This window comes from Triticum urartu, chromosome 2A, assembly GCF_056163025.1.
Source record: "Triticum urartu cultivar PI428250 chromosome 2A, HENAU_Tu73, whole genome shotgun sequence".
In the NCBI taxonomy this organism is placed as follows: Eukaryota; Viridiplantae; Streptophyta; class Magnoliopsida; order Poales; family Poaceae; genus Triticum; species Triticum urartu.
This window is the reverse complement of record NC_141874.1, coordinates 24,955,355-24,977,168: the sequence shown is the minus strand read 5'-3', so window position 1 is coordinate 24,977,168 and position 21,814 is coordinate 24,955,355. Positions and strand designations below refer to the sequence as shown.

Genomic DNA, 21,814 nt, shown 5'->3' with positions numbered 1-21,814 from the left:
TTGTCAATTACTCTTATTTAAAAGGTTGCCAGCACGTGTATGCAACGAACAATTAACATGCGTATGTTACAAATGTACGTAATCAATAGGGTTCAAAAGGTGCATATGTTGAGCTGAAAGCTGCTCGTTGCCCTGCACATGCCTCTCGATGTGGCAACAAGCCAAACCAGCGAACCGGTAATAAAGTCCAGGTCGTGTCTGCCCACAGAAATTACATGCCAACTCAGTAAACAAGAATGCAAAAACGCTGCCGTTCAACAAATCCATTTTGCCATCAAATAGTGGATTGAGAGAGTATGAGGACAAGCGTGGTGTCATAACCTGCGATAAGTCAGCTGCATATATTAGGTCTAATTTGTACTAGGACAGACGACAATGAATGGTTCGCGGAACTAAAGGCACAGTCAGACTCTAGCTAACAAATAGTACTAGCAGTCTAGCACCACAGATCTCAGCCGCCAACCGGATGACATATCGCTTATCTCTCGACGGTGAGGGAAGGGAAACGTTGCCGTTGCCAACAATGTTAGTTCTCTGTGGCGGCGGCGGGCAACTCGACATTCTGCTCCTTGACGGGGGTCGACTTGTAGTAGCACAGGTAAAGGATCAGCTGGAAGATGCACAAAACTGTACCGATGGCATTAGGGATCTGAATGGAATTAAAATAGGGTATCACAGTTAAATCGACGCAGAGGAGTTCTCGATTGGCAGGGTTTGGGACTTTTCGAGATGCGGGCGTACTGACCGTCACGTAGGGGTCGTTCCCTATCAGTCCATAGGATAGCCAGCAGCAGCCGTTGATAGTGTTCACCAGAGAAACGGTGAACGGCATATACTCCACGCTCTTTGTCTTGATAACTTTGCCCTGCAAGCAGGCAGTACAATATGGTTGATTTCGTCTTTTCCTTTTTTGAATTGTTTTAGTATTTTCGTTTGTAAGTAAAAGTGTTCGTAGGTAATTTACAAAGGCTATATTATTATACGTAACTAGATGATACCTTGATAGTTTTGAGATATTGTGTAGAATCATCATTGGTATTACCCTTAAGAACAAACAAAATGAAATAAAAACTAGAAAAACCAATATAATGAAGCATTCCAAGGAAGAATGTATTAGCGACATTAGTATTACCCTTCAAAAAAACTTGCACACAACTTTGCACATTTGTAGTATGCAAAGAATAAACATATAGTAGTGTAATTTCCACACTCTAATGTAGTTTACCCACATATTGTATAGTACTTGTGTTTATACTTACACACTTTAAAAAAATGATGTTTTCTAGGGAAACAATGAATTAGTGACACTAGTATTAACCTCTGAGAAGAAAGAAAATGAAAAAAAAGAGACAAAATTTGCATACAATTTACACGTAATTGCGCTTTTTATAAGATGGAAAATTAAACATATGATAGTGATTTTTTGCAAAATTAAGTTTTTTAAGAAGCAAAGAATTAGTGGCGTTGATATTACCCTTAAAGAAGAAAGAAAATTAAAATAAAACTAAAAATTCAAAATAATGAAATTTTATAAGGATAAACAAATTAATGGCATCGGTATTACCCCATAATAAGAGAGGAAATGAAAACGACTTTAAAACTTGCACACAAGTGTTCAGTGAAATTGCACTCTTCATATATGCAAAGAATAAATATGTAATACTGAAATTTCCGTACTCTAGAACAACTTACACACATATTGTATAGTACTTACGTGTATCCATTTACACTCATCCCAACATCGGAAAAATACCAATACAAGAAAAAGGAAAAACAGTAAAAAAAAAGCAAAAACATGTAAAACTGAAGGAAACTAGAACAGGCAACGGGTAATGGGCTTCAAGCCCAACAAGAAAATGGAGTCACCCCGAACAATGGCAAGTAAAAAAATTAACCCAAGAAGCCATGAAACAACACAAGAGAGAGAGAGAGAGAGAGAGAGAGAGAGAGAGAGAGAGCATGAATCTGGATAAAAGAATCAAAGGTCGGAAATCGCCTTACCCACATTTAAAAACAGGCAAGTTACATATAGCTAAAATAGGAAGTTTTTTGGTTGGATGGCTATACTTAAGCAGAACAGAGCTAGGGGGTTGCATTACTTAAACATGCATCTTTTAAAATCGCCATACGTCCAGAACGGCCACATGTGCGGCATTAACACGCAACCGATAGAGTTTGAAACCAAAGCTATAGCGAATCAAAGCGTGGATCCATGCATGTGGGTAGGTTTGCGCCTGTACGTACCATGACTGTGAGCGGGGCGGCATACATAATCGTGCCGAAGATGATGCAGATGATGCCGACGATCCTGGAGCGGTCCTCGTAGGTGTGGGCGCTGAGGAGCACTCCGACCACCACGGACGCCACGAACGCCACCTCAAAGCCAACAACGAGAAGTATCTTTAGCTGCACGTACGCAGAGGCAGGGGTTAGGGATGTAGGGACCAGAAACCAGCGGCGAAAAAATACGGAAAAATCAATTGTTCTTCCGGGCGGGGAATAGGGGTATCAGGCATGTATATATGTACCCGCTTCTTTGGGGGCGAGTAGAGGAAGAAGATGGAGAGGTAGATTGTCTCGATGATGATGCCGATGCTGTTGATGGTGATGACGAGGAAGCTGTTGGGGTGGACGATGGGGAGGCCGTAGAACAACCAGAGCAGGCAGTTCATGAGCGTCGCCAGGTAAGGGTCCGGCGTGAACTGCTCCACGTCCTTGTTCTTGCAGATCCGGTCAAATGTCTGCCTGCATGCGCCATGCAGGAAGAAAACAAGCTCAGATTCATGTCCTGGTTACCAACAACCACCTTCCATATACAGATCACCAGGCAAGAGGAGGAGAGGAGGGCGGCTTAATTACGCAGGGGAGAGGAAGAGGCAAAAGGAGATGCAATTGCCCATGATGCCGACGACGTTGCGAGCTGCGTCGGCCGAAACCATGGTGCTCAGGTCGCCGGGAATTCAACCACCTGAGAAAGGTTGGCTGTGGTTTGTTTGGGGCGTCGCCGAGTTTATATAAATAGGGGGGTTCGCCTTCCCAGAATTGCCGATATGGATATGGTTAAACGGTTAGATTTGAGAGTAAGCTGGTCTTCTTCATGTCCAGGCCTTATATTGGACTCACGTTTCAATTTCTTCCTCACCCGAGCGCGTGCTTGTTCCAGCCAAAAAAGGGTCACGCAGCTCCTCTCCCGCCTAATAATACACCTAATCGGATAACCCTCAAACAACCCTGCGCGCCAAACGCACGAGAAATATAGCGCCAAATACGTCCACAATACACATGGTTGGGCACCAGATCTCTAGATTAATCATTTGTTAATACTTGATACATACAAAAAAACAAAATCTAATGCTAATACGAAAAGGTACAGAGGGACTAACTAGGATGAAGAAGAGGCAAATTCTCCAAATCACAAGCGACCAACTAACCTCTCTTGTCCCCTTATGTCTTCTACAAGGAACCATGAGGAATTGAGGATGATGAACAACAACCACGGAAAGTAAGAGTCCTACACTCTGGTTTTTTGAGGCGTTCATAAAGGTAAGGTGTGCGTACGTGCTTTCAAAAGGATCAATGTGCATGCATGTTATGAGCGTATGCATGTACCGTGTTTCTCAAAAATATTTATATGGTTTAACTTAGACTGCAATTTTGGGTTTCTGAGAGATTGTGTTGTTTTATACACAACTAATAGAAATGCTACATGGTAGTATATGTTAGTATGTATTAAAATGTACAAGTATAATCATGATACGAGATTAATGCAAAAGTATGTATCTCTTGAAAACTTTTGATGGATAGAAAAAGCGAAAAATTGTTAGGACGCTGGTGAGCCTAATGCGCTTTTCCTATCCATGGGCGCAGCGCATAATCAGAATTAGCAAAAAATTAAATAGAGACAAAGCAGATGACTTTTGCGACATGGAAACTGTTTCGAACGTTAAAAAATGCATTGCCTACAAACCGTGTGTCCAAATCAAAATCAGTTTTCACCTTGTGTTCCTCACGACGAGATTTTCCAAACTACGATCCCACATGGTCATAATCCAACAAATATTTCTGAACACAAACTTCATGTTATGACAAGCCAGTTTTATGATCGAAATATGCTTTTCTAGCTCAGGTTGATCTTCAACCATGACAATATAGTCAATCATTTGTTGTACATTTTTCGTTGGTGAAAAGCATGTTTCTAAGAAATAGTTTCCTGTTTATCTGTAAAGTTGCGCATGTGTAGTTTGTAGGGCATGCACTAGTTTAAAGTAATGTAATAAAATGAAAATACAAGTTTGCATTACAAGTTATTGTCTGTCCTGCTAATTTGTGTTTCAAATATTACAGGTGAACTCTTAAAATTTTATTAAACAGTTCTAAACCTTGAATTTGCTTTTAGCGCATAGAATTCATGATAAAAGATGAACCACCTACCAGTTTGTGTTAAAGTTTATACTAAACACTTGATGTTTGTTACAGTACATTGCTTTTTAAATATATCCAACGTGTCCATGTGAAATCATGTTTTAAAGGTCTTGTGACAAGGAACATCAAAGAATACATGAAAAACATGTCGGGTCTAGTTTTACACACAAAAAACAACTTATCCGTATGTTCTGGAAAAGCAAGTTCATAACAAAACATATTGTTTGTGGCATGAAACTTCTTTCTAAAGAAAAATTGAAACATGCTTTTCTTGGGTCTAGTTTTGAAAAACTGACCGCGCGAAAGCAATGGTGAAAGCAGAATTTTAAAATTTTGGAAAAACAACTTACTATGGTGAAGCACAAGTTTACAGTGCCTACTTTTCTTTCGCAAACCTATAAATTGGCCATTTTTACGAATCGTATGTGTGCAAAGCAAGTTTTTCTCAAGTATATAATCACTAAAACATTGTTAAAGATATTTTATAGAACTCTTAGAGTCTGCGTTGATACTTCCATAAACTAGTACATGTGCTAAAAAGTCTGTGGCTACCATTTAATTTAATGATATGGAAGAAACTATGTACATGAAAATTGATTTTTACCCCCACCCCGAGCCACCACCGCCACAAAAATGTAATGTGCGATAGGCCTATTGGTTTGCAGTGAAAAAGCATGTTTGTAGCACAAACTTGATTTTTACATGCTTTTTTCATGATCTAAAATTGCATTTCAAAAATAGTTGTTGAAATATGCCCATGTGGGGTTTAGTTCAAAGATCTTGTTATGAGGAGTCAATGGCGAAAACGAAAATTGAATTGGACACTCTATTTGAAACTCATGTGTTCTTCAACTTCCGTAATATGTTTGCATGTCACAACATTATCTGTCTTGTTTGCATGTGCTTACTACATGGTACTTATTCCATGAGGGGAGATGGCTTGTCTGTGTATCCGCCTGGACAAGCAAACGCGCACTTGCAGTTTTTAGCATTTGGTTAAATGTTATCTAATAATAAGGAATGCCTATAAATGGAAACCGTGCATGCACATTTGGTGCCCAAAGCAAAATAAAGTAAATTTATTATGAGTTTCCTTCATATATATTCAAAAGAGAGGGCAAAAAATTATATGCATGATCCTGTTTTGACAAGTAGTTGCTATAATTAGAACATATATATGTGTGGTCAAATGTGCCCCTATGAATAGATGGCTCTATTATGTTCTCACTTCTCAATGACCAAATCATTCTATTGTAATTGCATTTTAAAGTGAAAACCTATCTGTAATTGCTTTCTGCCAACTTCTAGTTGTATACAAACATGCTGCCAGAGCTTTTGTGGGATAGAACATGGCACAAATAGCGAGGATACCAAAGTTGAGTGATGACACATTATACTTTGGAAATCGCTGTTGTGTAGGAAGAGTAGATCTGCGTGTGTCGGAGGGGGCGTCACTGCTGCACGCGAAGAGGAGATCCACGTGTGTGTGTGAGTGATCGCCATGGCCATCAAATACCCATGGAGGCCTTGTGCTTGCCCTTCGACGGTAGTGACGACCTGCAAGTTATATGACATGGAAGCGAGTTATGTGCCATGTATGTGCACTAAAATCAACATCATGTCAAGGGCAGCAAGTTATATGCCATGGAAGCGACTTATGTGCCATGTATGTGCACCGAAATCAACATTTATAGGAAACCCCAAATTAGGTAAAGATCATTCAAGTCTTTATTTTTACATAAAAGTGAATAAAGAAATTAGTTATACAAAAGACAACATAACAAAACCTATGTGAAACAGTCACCACCCCCAGTGGCTCGGGAGAGCAACCCTAAGCCTCTATAACCACCTCCCCTCGCCCCTTCATTGTCTCGCCGCCGCCAGAGGGTGCCCACCGACAAAGCTCGGGCCAGCTCCAAGGAAGGCGGCTGCAGGACACTTATTCCTCACCTACGAAGTGCTTCCCTCCACTCCACCCCTATCGTGTTCACCGTTGTTGCCGCCCTATGGTCCTCCGGCCCTCCCTTCTTACATGGTGCGGCTCAGCCTCTATTGCTTGTCATGTTGGTTGGGAGCCCATGCTGCTACATAGTGGCATAGCTGCCAGAGCTGGGATGCCCCAGGTCATGCTAGGGTGCAGGAGGCTCTCCCGGTGGTAAATGCCCATGAGGGTTGGGGCTGGTCGCTCCCTTGCTCGCTGGTGGTTGCATCCAATTAGATCGGCGAATGTTCCCACAGATGTTAGATTTTGGAGAACTGCTACCTCTTGAGCATGCGTTGGTTTTTCCTTGAAGAGGAAAGGGTGATGCAGCAAAGTAGCGTAAGTATTTCCCTCAGTTTTTGAGAACCAAGGTATCAATCCAGTAGGAGGCCACACGCAAGTCCCTCGTACCTACACAAACAAATAAGAACCTTGCAACCAACGCGATAAAGGGGTTGTCAATCCCTTCACAGCCACTTGCAAATGTGAGATCTGATAGAGATGATAAGATAATATTTTTAGTATTTTTTATGATAAAGATTAAAAGTAAAGATTGCAAAATAAACGGCGAAAGAAATAGCTTGTTGATGGGAGATTAATATGATGGAAAATAGACCCGGGGGCCATAGGTTTCACTAGTGGCTTCTCTCAAGATAGCATAAGTATTACGGTGGGTGAACAAATTACTGTCGAGCAATTGATAGAAAAGTGCATAATTATGAGAATATCTAGGCATGATCATGTATATAGGCATCACATCCATGACAAGTAGATCGACTCCTGCCTATATCTACTACTATTACTCCACACATCGACCGCTATCCAGCATGCATCTAGAGTATTAAGTTCATAACAACAGAGTAACGCATTAGGTAAGATGACATGATGTAGAGAGATAAACTCAAGCAATATGATATAAACCCCATTTTTTATCCTCGATGGCAACAATACAATACGTGTTGTTTCCCCTACTATCACTAGGATCGAGCACCGCATGATTGAACCCAAAGCTAAGCACTTCTCCCATTGCAAGAAAGATCAATCTAGTAGGCCAAACCAAACTAATAATTTGAAGAGACTTGCAAAGATAACCAATCATACATAAAAAATTCAGAGAAGATTCAAATATTGTTCATAGATAATCTTGATCATAAACCCACAATTCATCGGATCTCGACAAACAAACCGCAAAAAGAGTTACATCGAATAGATCTCCAAGAAGATCGAGGAAAACTTTGTATTGAGATCCAAAGAGAGAGAAGAAGCCATCTAGCTAATAACTATGGACCCGAAGGTCTATGGTAAACTACTCACACATCATCGGAGAGGCTATGGTGTTGATGTAGAAGCCCTCCGTGATTGATGCCCCCTCCGGCGGAGCGCCGGAAAAGGCCCCAAGATGGGATCTCACGGGTACAGAAGGTTGCGGCGGTGGAATTAGGTTTTTGTGGTGCTCCTCGATGGTTCCGGGGTACGTAGGTATATATAGGAGGAAGAAATAGGTCGGTGGAGCCACGAGGGGCCCACGAGGGTGGAGGGCGCACCCAGGGGGTAGGCGTGCCCCCCTACCTCGTGGCCTCCTCGTTCGTTTCTTGACGTCCACTCCAAGTCCTCTGGATCACGTTTGTTCCAAAAATCACGCTCCCGAAGGTTTCATTCCGTTTGGACTCCGTTTGATATTCTTTTTCTGCGAAACACTGAAATAGGCAAAAAAAAACAGCAATTTGCACTGGGCCTTGGGTTAATAGGTTAGTCCCGAAAATAATATAAAAGTGTAAAATAAAGCCCATTAAACATCCAAAACAGAATATATAATAGCATGGAGCAATCAAAAATTATAGATACGTTGGAGACGTACCAAGCATCCCTAAGCTTAATTCCTGCTCGTCCTCGAGTAGGTAAATGATAAAAACAGAATTTTTGATGTGGAATGCTACTTAGCATATTCTTCAATGTAACTTTCTTCATTGTGGCATGAATGTGCAGATCCGAAAGATTCAAGATAAAAGTTTAATATTGCAATAAAAATAATAATACTTCAAGCATACTAACCAAGCAATTATGTCTTCTCAAAATAACATAGCCAAAGAAAGCTTATTCCTACAAAATCATATAGTTTGGCCATGCTTCATTTTCGTCACACAAGAATGCTCTCATCTTGCACAACCCCGATGACAAGCCAAGCAATTGTTTCATACTTTAGTAATCTCAAACTTTTTTCAACTTTCATGCAATACATGAGTGTGAGCCATGGATATAGCACTATGGGTGGAATAGAATATAATGATGGGGGTTGTGTGGAGAAGACAAAAAAGGAGAAAGTCTCACATTGACGCAGCTAATCAACGGGCTAGGGAGATGCCCATAAATTGAAGTCAATGCAAGGAGTAGGGATTGCCATGCAACGGATGCACTAGAGCTATAAATGTATGAAAGCTCAACAAAATAAACTAAGTGGGTGCGCATCCAACTTGCCTGCTCACGAAGACCTAGGGCATTTGAGGAAGCCCATTGTTGGAATAAACAAGCCAAGTTCTATAATGAAAAATTCCCACTAGTATATGAAAGTGACAAAACAAGAGACTCTCTATCATAAAGATCATGGTGCTACTTTGAAGCACAAGCGTGGAAAAATGATAGTAGCATTGTCCCTTTTTATTTCTTTTTTTATTTTTTCCCCTTATTTTGGGCCTTTCTTTTTTTATTTGGCCTTTCTCTCCTTTTTTTAGGACAATGCTCTATTAATGATGATCATCACACTTCTATTTATTTACAACTTAATGATTACAACTCGATACTAGAACAGAGTATGACTCTATATGAATGCCTCCGGCAGTGTACCGGGAAGGGCAATGAATCAAGAGTGACATGTATGAATAATATGCATGGTGGCTTTGCCACAAATACGATGTCAACTACATGATCATGCAAGGCAATATGACAATGATAAAGCGTGTCATAATAAACGAAACGGTGGAAAGTTGCATGGCAATATATCTCGGAATGGCTATGGAAATGCCATAATAGGTAGTGTTAGGGAACGTAGCAGAAATTCAAAATTTTCCTATGTGTCACCAAGATCTATCTATGGAGAGACCAGCAACGAGGGGAAGGAGAGTGCATCTACATACCCTTGTAGATCGCTAAGCGGAAGCGTTCAAGTGAACGGGGTTGATGGAGTCGTACTCGTCGTGATCCAAATCACCGATGATCCTAGCGCTGAACGGACGGCACCTCCGCGTTCAACACACATACAGCCCGGTGACATCTCCCATGCCTTGATCCAGCAAGGAGAGAGGGAGAGGTTGAGGAAGACTCCATCCAGCAGCATCACAACGGCGTGGTGGTGATGGAGGAGCGTGGCTATCCTGGAGGGCTTCGCCAAGCACCACGGGAGAGGAGGAAGAGGTGTTGGAGAGGGAGAAGGAGGCTGCACCAAAGGCAAAAGGTGTCTCTTGAGAGGCCCTCCTTCCCCACTATATATAGGGAGCCCAAGGGGGGGGCGCCGGCCCTAGGAGATCCAATCTCCTAGGGGGGCGGCGGCCAGGGGAGGAATCCCTCCTCCCCAAGGCACCTAGGAGGTGCCTTCCCCTTCTGGGACTCTTCCTTTAGGGTTTCCCCCACACTAGGCGCATGGGCCCTAGGGGAAAGTGGCGCCCCAGCCCACTTTGGGCTGGATCCCTTCCCACTTCAGCCCATGGGACCCTCCGGGATAGGTGGTCCCACCCGGTGGGCCCCCGGGACCCTTTCGGTGGTCCCGGTACAATACCGATGACCCCGAAACTCGTCCCGATGGCCGAAATAGGACTTCCTATATATAAATCTTTACCTCCGGACCATTCCGGAACTCCTCATGACGTCCGAGATCTCATCCGGGACTCCGAACAACATTCGGTAACCACATACAAACTTCCTTTATAACCCTAGCATCATCGAACCTTAAGTGTGTAGACCCTACGGGTTCGGGAGACATGCAGACATGACCGAGACGTTCTCCGGTCAATAACCAACAGCGGGATCTAGATACCCATGTTGGCTCCCACATGTTCCACGATGATCTCATCGGATGAACTACGATGTCAAGGACTTAATCAATCCCGTATACAATTCCCTTTGTCTAGCGGTATTGTACTTGCCCGAGATTCGATCGTCGGTATCCCGATACCTTGTTCAATCTCGTTACCGGCAAGTCTCTTTACTCGTTCCGTAACACATCATCCCGTGATCAACTCCTTGATCACATTGTGCACATTATGATGATGTCCTATCGAGTGGGCCCAGAGATACCTCCCCGTCACACGGAGTGACAAATCCCAGTCTCGATTCGTGCCAACTCAACAGACACTTTCGGAGATGCCTGTAGTGCACCTTTATAGTCACCCAGTTACGTTGTGACGTTTGGTACACCCAAAGCATTCCTACGGTATCCGGGAGTTGCACAATCTCATGGTCTAAGGAAATGATACTTGACATTAGAAAAGCTTTAGCATACGAACTACACGATCTAGTGCTATGCTTAGGATTGGGTCTTGTCCATCACATCATTCTCCTAATGATGTGATCCCGTTATCAATGACATCCAATGTCCATGGTCAGGAAACCATAACCATCTATTGATCAACGAGCTAGTCAACTGGAGGCTTACTAGGGACATGGTGTTGTCTATGTATCCACACATGTATCTGAGTTTCCTATCAATACAATTATAGCATGGATAATAAACGATTATCATCAACAAGGAAATATAATAATAACTAATTTATTATTGCCTCTAGGGCATATTTCCAACAGTCTCCCACTTGCACTAGAGTCAATAATCTAGTTCACATCGCCATGTGATTAACACTCACAGGTCACATCTCCATGTGACTAACACCCAAGAGTTTACTAGAGTCAGTAGTCTAGTTCACATCACTATGTGATTAACACTCAATGAGTTCTAGGTTTGATCATGTTGCTTGTGAGAGAGGTTTTAGTCAACGGGTCTGAACCTTTCAGATCCGTGTGTGCTTTACAAATCTCTATGTCATCTCCTAGATGCAGCTACCACGCTCTATTTGGAGCTATTCCAAATAACTGTTCTACTATACGAATCCAGTTTACTACTCAGAATAATCTGGATTACTGTCAAAGCTTGCATCAGCGTAACCCTTTATGACGAACTCTTTTACCACCTCCATAGTCGAGAAAAATTCCTTAGTCCACTAGTTACTAAGGATAACTTTGACCGCTGTCCTGTGATCCATTCTTGGATCACTCTTGTACCCCTTGACTGACTCATGGCAAGGCACACTTCAGGTGCGGTACTCAGCATGGCATACCGTATAGAGCCTATGACAAAAGCATAGGGGACGACCTTCGTCCTTCCTCTTTCTTCTGCCGTGGTTGAGCTTTAAGTCTCAACTTCATACCTTACAACTCAGGCAAGAACTCCTTCTTTGACTTATCTATTTTGAACACCTTCAAGATCATGTCAAGGTATGTGCTCATTTGAAAGTACCATTAAGCGTTTTGATCTATCCTTATAGATCTTGATGCTCAATGTTCAAGTAGCTTAATCCAGGTTTTCATTGAAAAACACTTTTCAAATAACCCTATATGCTTTCCAGAAATTCTACATCATTTCCGATCAACAATATGTCAACAACATATACTCATCAGAAATTCTATAGTGCTCCCACTCACTTCTTTGGAAATACAAGTTTCTCATAAACTTTGTATAAACCCAAAATCTTTGATCATCTCATCAAAGCATACATTCCAACTCCGAGATGCTTACTCCAGTCCTTAGAAGGATTGCTGGAGCTTTGCATACTCATCAGCATCTTTCAGGATTGACAAAACCTTCCGGTTGTATCACATACAACCTTTCCTCAAGAAAAGTCGTCGAGGAAACAATGTTTTTACATCCTATCTGCAAGATTTCATAAATAATGCAGTAATCGCTAATATAATTCCAACAGACTTTTAGCATCGCTACGAGTGAGAAAGTCTCACCGTAGTCAACTCCTTGAACTTGTCGGAAAACATCTTAACGACAAGTCGAGCTTTCTTAATGGTGACATTTACCATCATTGTCCGTCTTCCTTTTAAAATCCATCTGTACTCAACGGCCTTATGACCATCGAGTTGTTCTGTCAAAGTCTACACTTTGTTTTCATACATGGATCCTCTCTCGGATTTTATGGCCTCGAGCCATTCATCGGAATCCGGGCCCACCATCGCTTCTCCATGGCTCGTAGGTTCATTGTTGTCTAGCAACATGACTTCCAAGACAGGATTACGTACCACTCTGAAGTAGTACGCATCCTTGTCATCCTACGAGGTTTGGGAGTGACTTGATCCGAAGTCTCATGATCAATATCATAAGCTTCCACTTCAATTGGTGTAGGTGCCACAGGAACAACTCTTTGTGCCCTGCTATACACTAGTTGAAGTGACGGTTCAATAACCTCATCAAGTCTCCACCATCCTCCCACTCAATTCTTTCGAGAGAAACTTTTCTTCGAGAAAGGACCCGATTCTAGAAACAATCCCTTATTGTTTTCGGACCTGAGACAGGAGGTATACCCAACTGTTTTGGGTGTCCTATGAAGATGCATTTATCCGCTTTGGGTTCGAGCTTATCAGCCTGAAACTTTTTCGCATAAGCGTCGCAGCCCCAAACTTTTAAGAAATGATAGCTTAGGTTTCTCTAAACCATAGTTCATACGGTGTCATCTCATCGGAATTACGTGGTGCCCTATTTAAAGTGAATGTGGTTGTCTTTAATGCCTAACCCATAAACTATCGTGGTAATTCGATAAGAGACATCATGGTATGCATCATATCCAATAGGGTGCAGTTATGATGTTCGGACACACCATCACACTATGGTGTTCCAGGCCGTATTAGTTGTGAAACAATTTCCACAATGTCTTAATTCTGTGTCAAACTCGTAATTCAGATATTCATCTCTATGATCATATCATAGATATTTTATCCTCTTGTCACGACGATCTTTCAACTTCACCCTGAAATTACTTGAACCTTTCAATAATTCAGAGTCGTGATTTATCAAGTAAATATACTCAACATCTACTCAAATCATCTGTGAAGTAAGAACATAACGATATCCACTACACGCCTCATCACTCATTGGACTGCACACATCAAAATGTATTACTTCCAACAAGTTGCTTTCTAGTTCCATTTTACTGAAACCGAGGCTTTCAGTCATCTTGCCCATGTGGTACGATTTGCATATCTCAAGTGATTCAAAAACAAGTGAGTCCAAACGATCCATCTGCATGGAGTTTCTTCATGCATATACACCAATAAACATGGTTCGCATGTCTCAAACCTTTCAAAAAATGATTGAGTCCAAAGATCCATCAACATGGAGCTTCTTCATGCGTTTTATACCGATATGACTTAAGTGGCAGTGCCACAAGTAGGTGGTACTATCATTACTATCTTTTGGCATGAACATGTGTATCACTATGATCGAGATTCAATAAACCATTCATTTTAGGTGTAAGACCATTGAAGGTATTATTCAAATAAACAGAGTAACCATTATTCTCCTTAAATGAATAACCGTATCACGATAGACATAATCCAATCATGTCTATGCTCAACGCAAACACCAAATAACAATTATTTAGGTTTTAATACCAATCTCGATGGTAGAGGGAGCGTGCGGTGCTTGATCATATCAACATTGGAAACACTTCCAACACATATCGTCAGCTCACCTTTAGCTAGTCTCCGCTTATTCCGTAGCTTTTATTTCGAGTTACTAACACTTAGCAACCGAACCGGTATCTAATACCCTGGTGCTACTAGGAGTACTAGTAAAGTACACATCAACACAATGTATATCCAATATACTTCTATCGACCTTGCCAGCCTTCTCATCTACCAAGTATCTAGGGTAATTCTGCTCCAGTGGCTGTTCCCCTCATTACAGAAGCACTTAGTCTCGGGTTTGGGTTCAACTTTGGGTTTCTTCACTAGAGCAGCAGCTGAATTGCCGTTTCATGAAGTATCCCTTCTTGCCCTTGCCCTTCTTGAAACTAGTGGTTTCACCAACCATCAACAATTGATGCTCCTTCTTGATTTCTACTTTTGTGGTGTCAAACATCGCGAATATCTCAAGGATCATCATATATGTCCCCGATACATTATAGTTCATCACGAAGCTCTAGCAGCTTGGTGGTAATGACTTCGGAGAACCATCACTATTTCATCTGGAAGATCAACTCCCACTCGATTCAAGCGATTGTTGTACTTAGACAATCTGAGCACAAGCTCAACAATTGAGCTTTTCTCCCTTAGTTTGTAGGCTAAGAAAATCGTCAGAGGTCTTATACCTCTTGACGTGGGCACGAGCCTGAAATCCCAATTTCAGCCCTCGAAACATCTCATATGTTTCGCGACGTTTCAAAAACATCTTTTGTGCCTCAATTCTAAACCGTTTAACTGAACTATCATGTAGTTATCAAAATGTGTATGTCAGACGTTCGCAACATCCACAGACAACGTTCGAGGTTCAGCACACTGAGCGGTGCATTAAGGACATAAGCCTTCTATGAAGCAATGAGGACAATCCTCAGTTTACGGACCTAGTCCGCATAATTGCTACTATGAACTTTCAACTAAATTTTCTCTAGGAACATAACTAAATAGTAGAACTGAAGCGCGAGCTATGACATAATTTGCGAAGACCTTTTGACTATGTTCAGGATAATTAAGTTCATCTTATGAACTCCCACTCAGATAGACATCCCTCTAGTCATCTAAGTGATTACATGATCCGAGTCAACTAGGCCGTGTCCGATCATCACGTGAGACGGACTAGTCAACGTCGGTGAACATCTTCATGTTGATCGTATCTTCTATACGACTCATGATCGACCTTTCGGTCTTCTGTGTTCCGAGGCCATGTCTATACACATGCTAGGCTCGTCAAGTTAACCCTAAGTGTTTTGCATGTGTAAAACTGTCTTACACCCGTTGTATGTGAACGTAAGGATCTATCACACCTGATCATCACGCGGTGCTTCGAAACGACGAACTTTAGCAACGGTGCACAGTTAGGGGAGAACACATTCTTGAAATTGTAATGAGGGATCATCTTATTTACTACCGTCGTTCTAAGCAAATAAGATGTATAAACATGATAAACATCACATGCAATCAAATAATAGTGACATGATATGGCCAATATCATATAGCTCCTTTGATCTCCATCTTGGGGCTCCATGATCATCATCGTCACCGGCATGACACCATGATCTCCATCATCATGATCTCCATCATCGTGTCTCCATGAAGTTGTCACGTCATCTATTACTTCTACTACTACAGCTAACGGTTAGCAATAAAGTAAAGTAATTACATGACGTTTATGTTGACACGCAGGTCATAAATAAATTAAGACAACTCCTATGGCTCCTGCCGGTTGTCATACTCATCGACATGCAAGTCGTGATTCCTATTACAAGAACATGATCAATCTCATACATCACATATATCATTCATCACATCCTTTGGCCATATCACATCACATAGCATACCCTGCAAAAACAAGTTAGACGTCCTCTAATTGTTGTTTGCATGTTTTACGTGGCTGCTATGGGTTTCTAGCAAGAACGTTTCTTACCTACGCAAAGACCACAACGTGATATGCCAATTGCTATTTACCCTTCACAAGGACCCTTTTCATCGAATCCGATCTGACTAAAGTGGGAGAGACAGACACCCGCTAGCCACCTTATGCAACTAGTGCATGTCTGTCGGTGGAACCAGTCTCACGTAAGAGTACGTGTAAGGTCGGTCCGGGCCGCTTCATCCCACGATGCCGCCGAATCAAGATAAGACTAGTAACGGTAAGCATATTGAACAAAATCAACACCCACAACTACTTTGTGTTCTACTCGTGCATAGAAACTACGCAATAGACCTAGCTCATGATGCCACTGTTGGGGAACGTAGCAGAAATTCAAAATTTTCCTACGTGTCACCAAGATCTATCTATGGAGAGACCAGCAACGAGGGGAAGGAGAGTGCATCTACATACCCTTGTAGATCGCTAAGCGGAAGCGTTCAAGTGAACGGGGTTGATGGAGTCGTACTCGTCGTGATCCAAATCACCGATGATCCTAGCGCCGAACGGACGGCACCTCCGCGTTCAACACACGTACAGCCCGGTGACGTCTCCCATGCCTTGATCCAGCAAGGAGAGAGGGAGAGGTTGAGGAAGACTCCATACAGCAGCATCACAATGGCGTGGTGGTGATGGAGGAGCGTGGCTATCCTAGAGGGCTTCGCCAAGCACCACGGGAGAGGAGGAAGAGGTGTTGGAGAGGGAGAAGGAGGCTGCACCAAAGGCAAAAGGTGTCTCTTGAGAGGCCCTCCTTCCCCACTATATATAGGGAGCCCAAGGGGGGCGCCGGCCCTAGGAGATCCAATCTCCTAGGGGGGCGGCGGCCAGGGGAGGAATCCCTCCTCCCCAAGGCACCTAGGAGGTGCCTTCCCCTTCTGGGACTCTTCCTTTAGGGTTTCCCCCACACTAGGCGCATGGGCCCTAGGGGAAAGTGGCGCCCCAGCCCACTTTGGGCTGGATCCCTTCCCACTTCAGCCCATGGGACCCTCCGGGATAGGTGGCCCCACCCGGTGGGCCCCCGGGACCCTTCCGGTGGTCCCGGTACAATACCGATGACCCCGAAACTTGTCCCGATGGCCGAAATAGGACTTCCTATATATAAATCTTTACCTCCGGACCATTCCAGAACTCCTCGTGACGTTCGATATCTCATCCGGGACTCCGAAAAACATTCGGTAACCACATACAAACTTCCTTTATAACCCTAGCGTCATCGAACCTTAAGTGTGTAGACCCTACGGGTTCGGGAGACATGCAGACATGACCGAGACGTTCTCCGGTCAATAACCAACAGCGGGATCTAGATACCCATGTTGGCTCCCACATGTTCCACGATGATCTCATCGGATGAACCACGATGTCAAGGACTTAATCAATCCCGTATACAATTCCCTTTGTCTAGCGGTATTGTACTTGCCCGAGATTCGATCGTCGGTATCCCGATACCTTGTTCAATCTCGTTACCGGCAAGTCTCTTTACTCGTTCAGTAACACATCATCCCGTGATCAACTCCTGGATCACATTGTGCACATTATGATGATGTCCTACCGAGTGGGCCCAGAGATACCTCCCCGTCACACGGAGTGACAAATCCCAGTCTCGATTCGTGCCAACCCAACAGACACTTTCGGAGATACCTGTAGTGCACCTTTATAGTCACCCAGTTACGTTGTGACGTTTGGTACACCCAAAGCATTCCTACGGTATCCGGGAGTTGCACAATCTCATGGTCTAAGGAAATGATACTTAACATTAGAAAAGCTTTAGCATACGAACTACACGATCTAGTGCTATGCTTAGGATTGGGTCTTGTCCATCACATCATTCTCCTAATGATGTGATCCCGTTATCAATGACATCCAATGTCCATGGTCAGGAAACCATAACCATCTATTGATCAACGAGCTAGTCAACTAGAGGCTTACTAGGGACATGGTGTTGTCTATGTATCCACACATGTATCTGAGTTTCCTATCAATACAATTATAGCATGGATAATAAACGATTATCATCAACAAGGAAATATAATAATAACTAATTTATTATTGCCTCTAGGGCATATTTCCAACAGGTAGGTATGGTGGCTGTTTTGAGGAAGATATAAGGAGGTTTATGTGTGATAGAGCGTATCGTATCACGGGGTTTGGATGCACCGGCGAAGTTTGCACCAACTCTCAAGGTGAGAAAGGGAATGCACAGTACCGAAGAGGCTAGCAATGATGGAAGGTTGAGAGTGCGTATAATCCATGGACTCAACATTAGTCATAAAGAACTCACATACTTATTGCAAAAATCTACAAGTCATCAAAAACCAAGCACTACGCGCATGCTCCTAGGGGGATAGATTGGTAGGAAAAGACCATCGCTCGTCCCCGACCGCCACTCATAAGGATGACAATCAAAGAACACCTCATGTTTCAAATTTGTTACATAACGTTTACCATACGTGCATGCTACGGGACTTGCAAACTTCAACACAAGTATTTCTCAAATTCACAACTACTCAACTAGCACAACTTTAATATCACTATCTCCATATCTCAAAACAACTATCAAGTATCAAACTTCTCTTAGTATTCAATGCACTTATATGGAAGTTTTTATCTTGGATGCCTATCATATTAGGACTAAATTTATAACCAAAGCAAATTACCATGATGTTCTAAAGGACTCCCAAAATAATATAAGTGAATCATGAGAGATCAATTATTTCTATAAAATATAACCACCACCGTGCTCTAAAAGATATAAGTGAAGCACTAGAGCAAAATTGTCTAACTCAAAAGATATAAGTGAAGCACATAGGGTATTCTAATAAATTCCGAATAATGTGTGTCTCTCTCAAAAGGTTTGTACAACAAGTATGATTGTGGATAACTAACAAGCAAAGACTCAAATCATACAAGACTCTCCAAGCAAAACACATATCATGTGGTGAATAAAAATATAGCTCCAAGCAAAGTTACCGATGGATGAAGACAAACAGGGGATGCCGATGCCTTCCGGGGCATCCCCGCTTAGGCTTTTTGGGTTGTCCTTAGATTTTACCTTGGGGTGCCTTGGGCATCCCCTAGCTTAGGCTCTTGCCACTCCTTGTTCCATAATCCATCAAATCTTTACCCAAAACTTGAAAACTTCACAACACAAAACTTAACAGAAAATCTTGTGAGCTCCGTTAGTGAAAGAAAACAAAACACCACTTCAAGGTACTGTAATGAACTCATTATTTATTTATATTGGTGTTAAACCTACTGTATTCCAACTTCTCTATGGTTCATAAGCTCCATTACTAGCCATAGATTCATCAAAATAAGCAAACAACACACGAAAAACAGAATCTGTCAAAAACAGAACAGTCTGTAGTAATATGTAACTAACGCAAACTTCTGGAACTCCAAAAATTCTAAAATAAATTTCTGGACGTGAGGAATTTATCTATTAATCATCTGCAAAAAGAATCAACTAAATATAATCCACCAGTAAAATGTTGTAGCTAGTCTCGTAAGCGCTAAAGTTTCTGTTTTTTACAGCAAGATCGCAAAGACTTTCCCCAAGTCTTCCCAAAGGTTCTACTTGGCACAAACACTAATTAAAACACAAAACCACATCTAAACAGAAGCTAGATGGATTATTTATTCCTAAACAGAACCAAAAAGCAAAAACTAAAATAAAATTGGGTTGCCTCCCAACAAGCGCTATCGTTTAACGCCCCTAGCTAGGCATAAAGGCAAGGATAGATATAGGTATTACCATCTTTGGCATGCAATCCATAAGTGGCTCTCATAACAGATTAATAAGGTAATTTGATTTTCTTTCTAGGAAAGTGTTCCATGCCTTTCCTTAACGGAAATTGGAATCTAATATTCCCTTCCTTTATATCAATAATTGCACCAATCGTTCTAAGGAAAGGTCTACCAAGAATAATAGGGCATGAAGGATTGCAATCTATATCAAGAACAATGAACTACGGGCACATAATTACTATTTGCAACAATAAGAACATCATTAATTCTTCCCATAGGTTTCTTAATGGTGGAATCCGCAAGGTGCAAGTTTAAAGAACAATCATCAAATTCACGAAAACCTAGCAAATCACACAAAGCTTTTGGAATCGTGGAAACACTAGCACCCAAATCACACAAAGCATAGCATTCATGATCTTTAATTTTAATTTTAATAGTAGGTTCCCACTCATCATAAAGTTTTCTAGGGATAGAAACTTCCAATTCAAGCTTTTCTTCATAAGATTGCATTAAAGCATCAACGATATGTTTAGTAAAAGCCTTATTTTGACTATAAGCATGCGGAGAATTTAGCACGGATTGCAACAAGGAAATACAATCTATTAAGGAACAATTATCATAATTAAATTCCTTGAAATCCAAAATAGTGGGTTCATTGCTATCTAAAGTTTTAACCTCTTCCATTCCACTTTTACTAAATTTTGCATCAAGATCTAAAAACTCCGAATCATTGGGACGCCTTTTAACTAAAGTTGACTCATCTCTAGTCCCATCATTATCAAGATTCATATTGCAAAACAAAGATTTAATAGGAGACACATCAATTACTTGTAGATCTTCATCCTTATTATCATGAAAACTAGAAGAACACGCTTTTACAAAGCAATCTTTCTTAGCACGCATCCTAGCGGTTCTTTCTTTGCACTCATCAATGGAAATTCTCATGGCTTTGAGAGACTCATTGATATCATTCTTAGGTGGAATAGATCTAAGTTTCAAAGAATCAACATCAAGAGAAATTATATCCACGTTCCTAGCCAATTCATCAATCTTAGGCAATTTTTCTTCAAGCAAAGCATTGAAATTCTTTTGAGAAATTATAAATTCTTTAACACTAGTCTAAAAATCAGAGGGCGTCTTATTAAAATTTCCATAAGAGTTGTTGTAGGAATTACCATAATTATTAGAGTAATTACTAGGATACGGCCTAGGATTAAAGTTTCCTCTATAAGCGTTGTTACCAAAATTGTTCCTACCAACAAAATTCACATCCATAGATTCATTATTATTCTCAATCAAAGTAGACAAAGGCATATCATTGGGATTAGACTATTATTAGCAAACAATTTCATAAGTTCATCCATCTTTCCACTCAAAACATTAATTTCTTCAATTGCATGCACCTTTTTACTAGTAGATATTTCAGTGTGCCATTGAGAATAATTAACCATAATATTATCTAGGAGTTTACACTAGTAGAAAACGGGCCATTAGTGCCGGTTTGTAAGGGCCTTTAGTGCCGGTTATGGAACCGGCACTAACGTTTCGGCACTAAAGCCCCCCCCCCTTTAGTAACGGTTTAGCACGAACCGGTGCTAAAGGGGAACCACGTGGCACGAGCCAGCTCCGGGGGCCGGGAGCCCTTTAGTACCGGTTGGTAACACCAACCGGTACTAAATGGTTGTGGGTTTTTGTTTTATTTTGTATTTTTCAATTAAATTTGTGTTATCAATTTAATTTAGGATTGTTTTACGTTATAATGAGTTGTAGTCGTCATCATCATCATCATCATCATCATCATCGCATATTAATAAATAAATAAACTCTAGCTAGCTAAAAATCATTGTAGTCGTCTAATTACCACTATTTAATCATCATAGTCATTACCGCGCTAGCTATCTAATCATCATCAACGCTGGCTAGCTTAAATAGGAAACATTCACTTTGTAACAGAAGCAAAGATATCATCAAGTTCAACATAATCGTCACCAAGATCGAAGTTCAGGACACGGACATGA

At 41.5% G+C, this 21,814-nt stretch overlaps 1 protein-coding gene across 3 annotated transcripts; it reads right to left on the bottom strand.

The window, feature by feature from the left end:
• Positions 1-340: 340 nt before the first annotated feature.
• On the bottom strand, positions 341-3,012 carry LOC125540714 (bidirectional sugar transporter SWEET6b-like). 3 transcript variants are annotated; one of them, XM_048704295.2, is made up of 5 exons: positions 2,860-3,012; positions 2,529-2,745; positions 2,245-2,406; positions 746-865; positions 341-649 (listed from the first exon to the last, which is right to left on the bottom strand). In XM_048704295.2, the coding sequence occupies exons 1-5, from the start codon at positions 2,937-2,939 to the stop codon at positions 527-529; spliced, it is 702 nt and encodes a 233-aa protein (XP_048560252.2). In that variant the 5' UTR covers positions 2,940-3,012; the 3' UTR covers positions 341-526. The 3 variants fall into 3 exon arrangements, with proteins under 3 accessions (XP_048560252.2, XP_087398965.1, XP_087398966.1); XM_087542839.1 differs by having other exon boundaries at positions 341-610; XM_087542840.1 differs by having other exon boundaries at positions 467-627.
• Between the last annotated feature and the right edge of the window lie 18,802 nt (positions 3,013-21,814).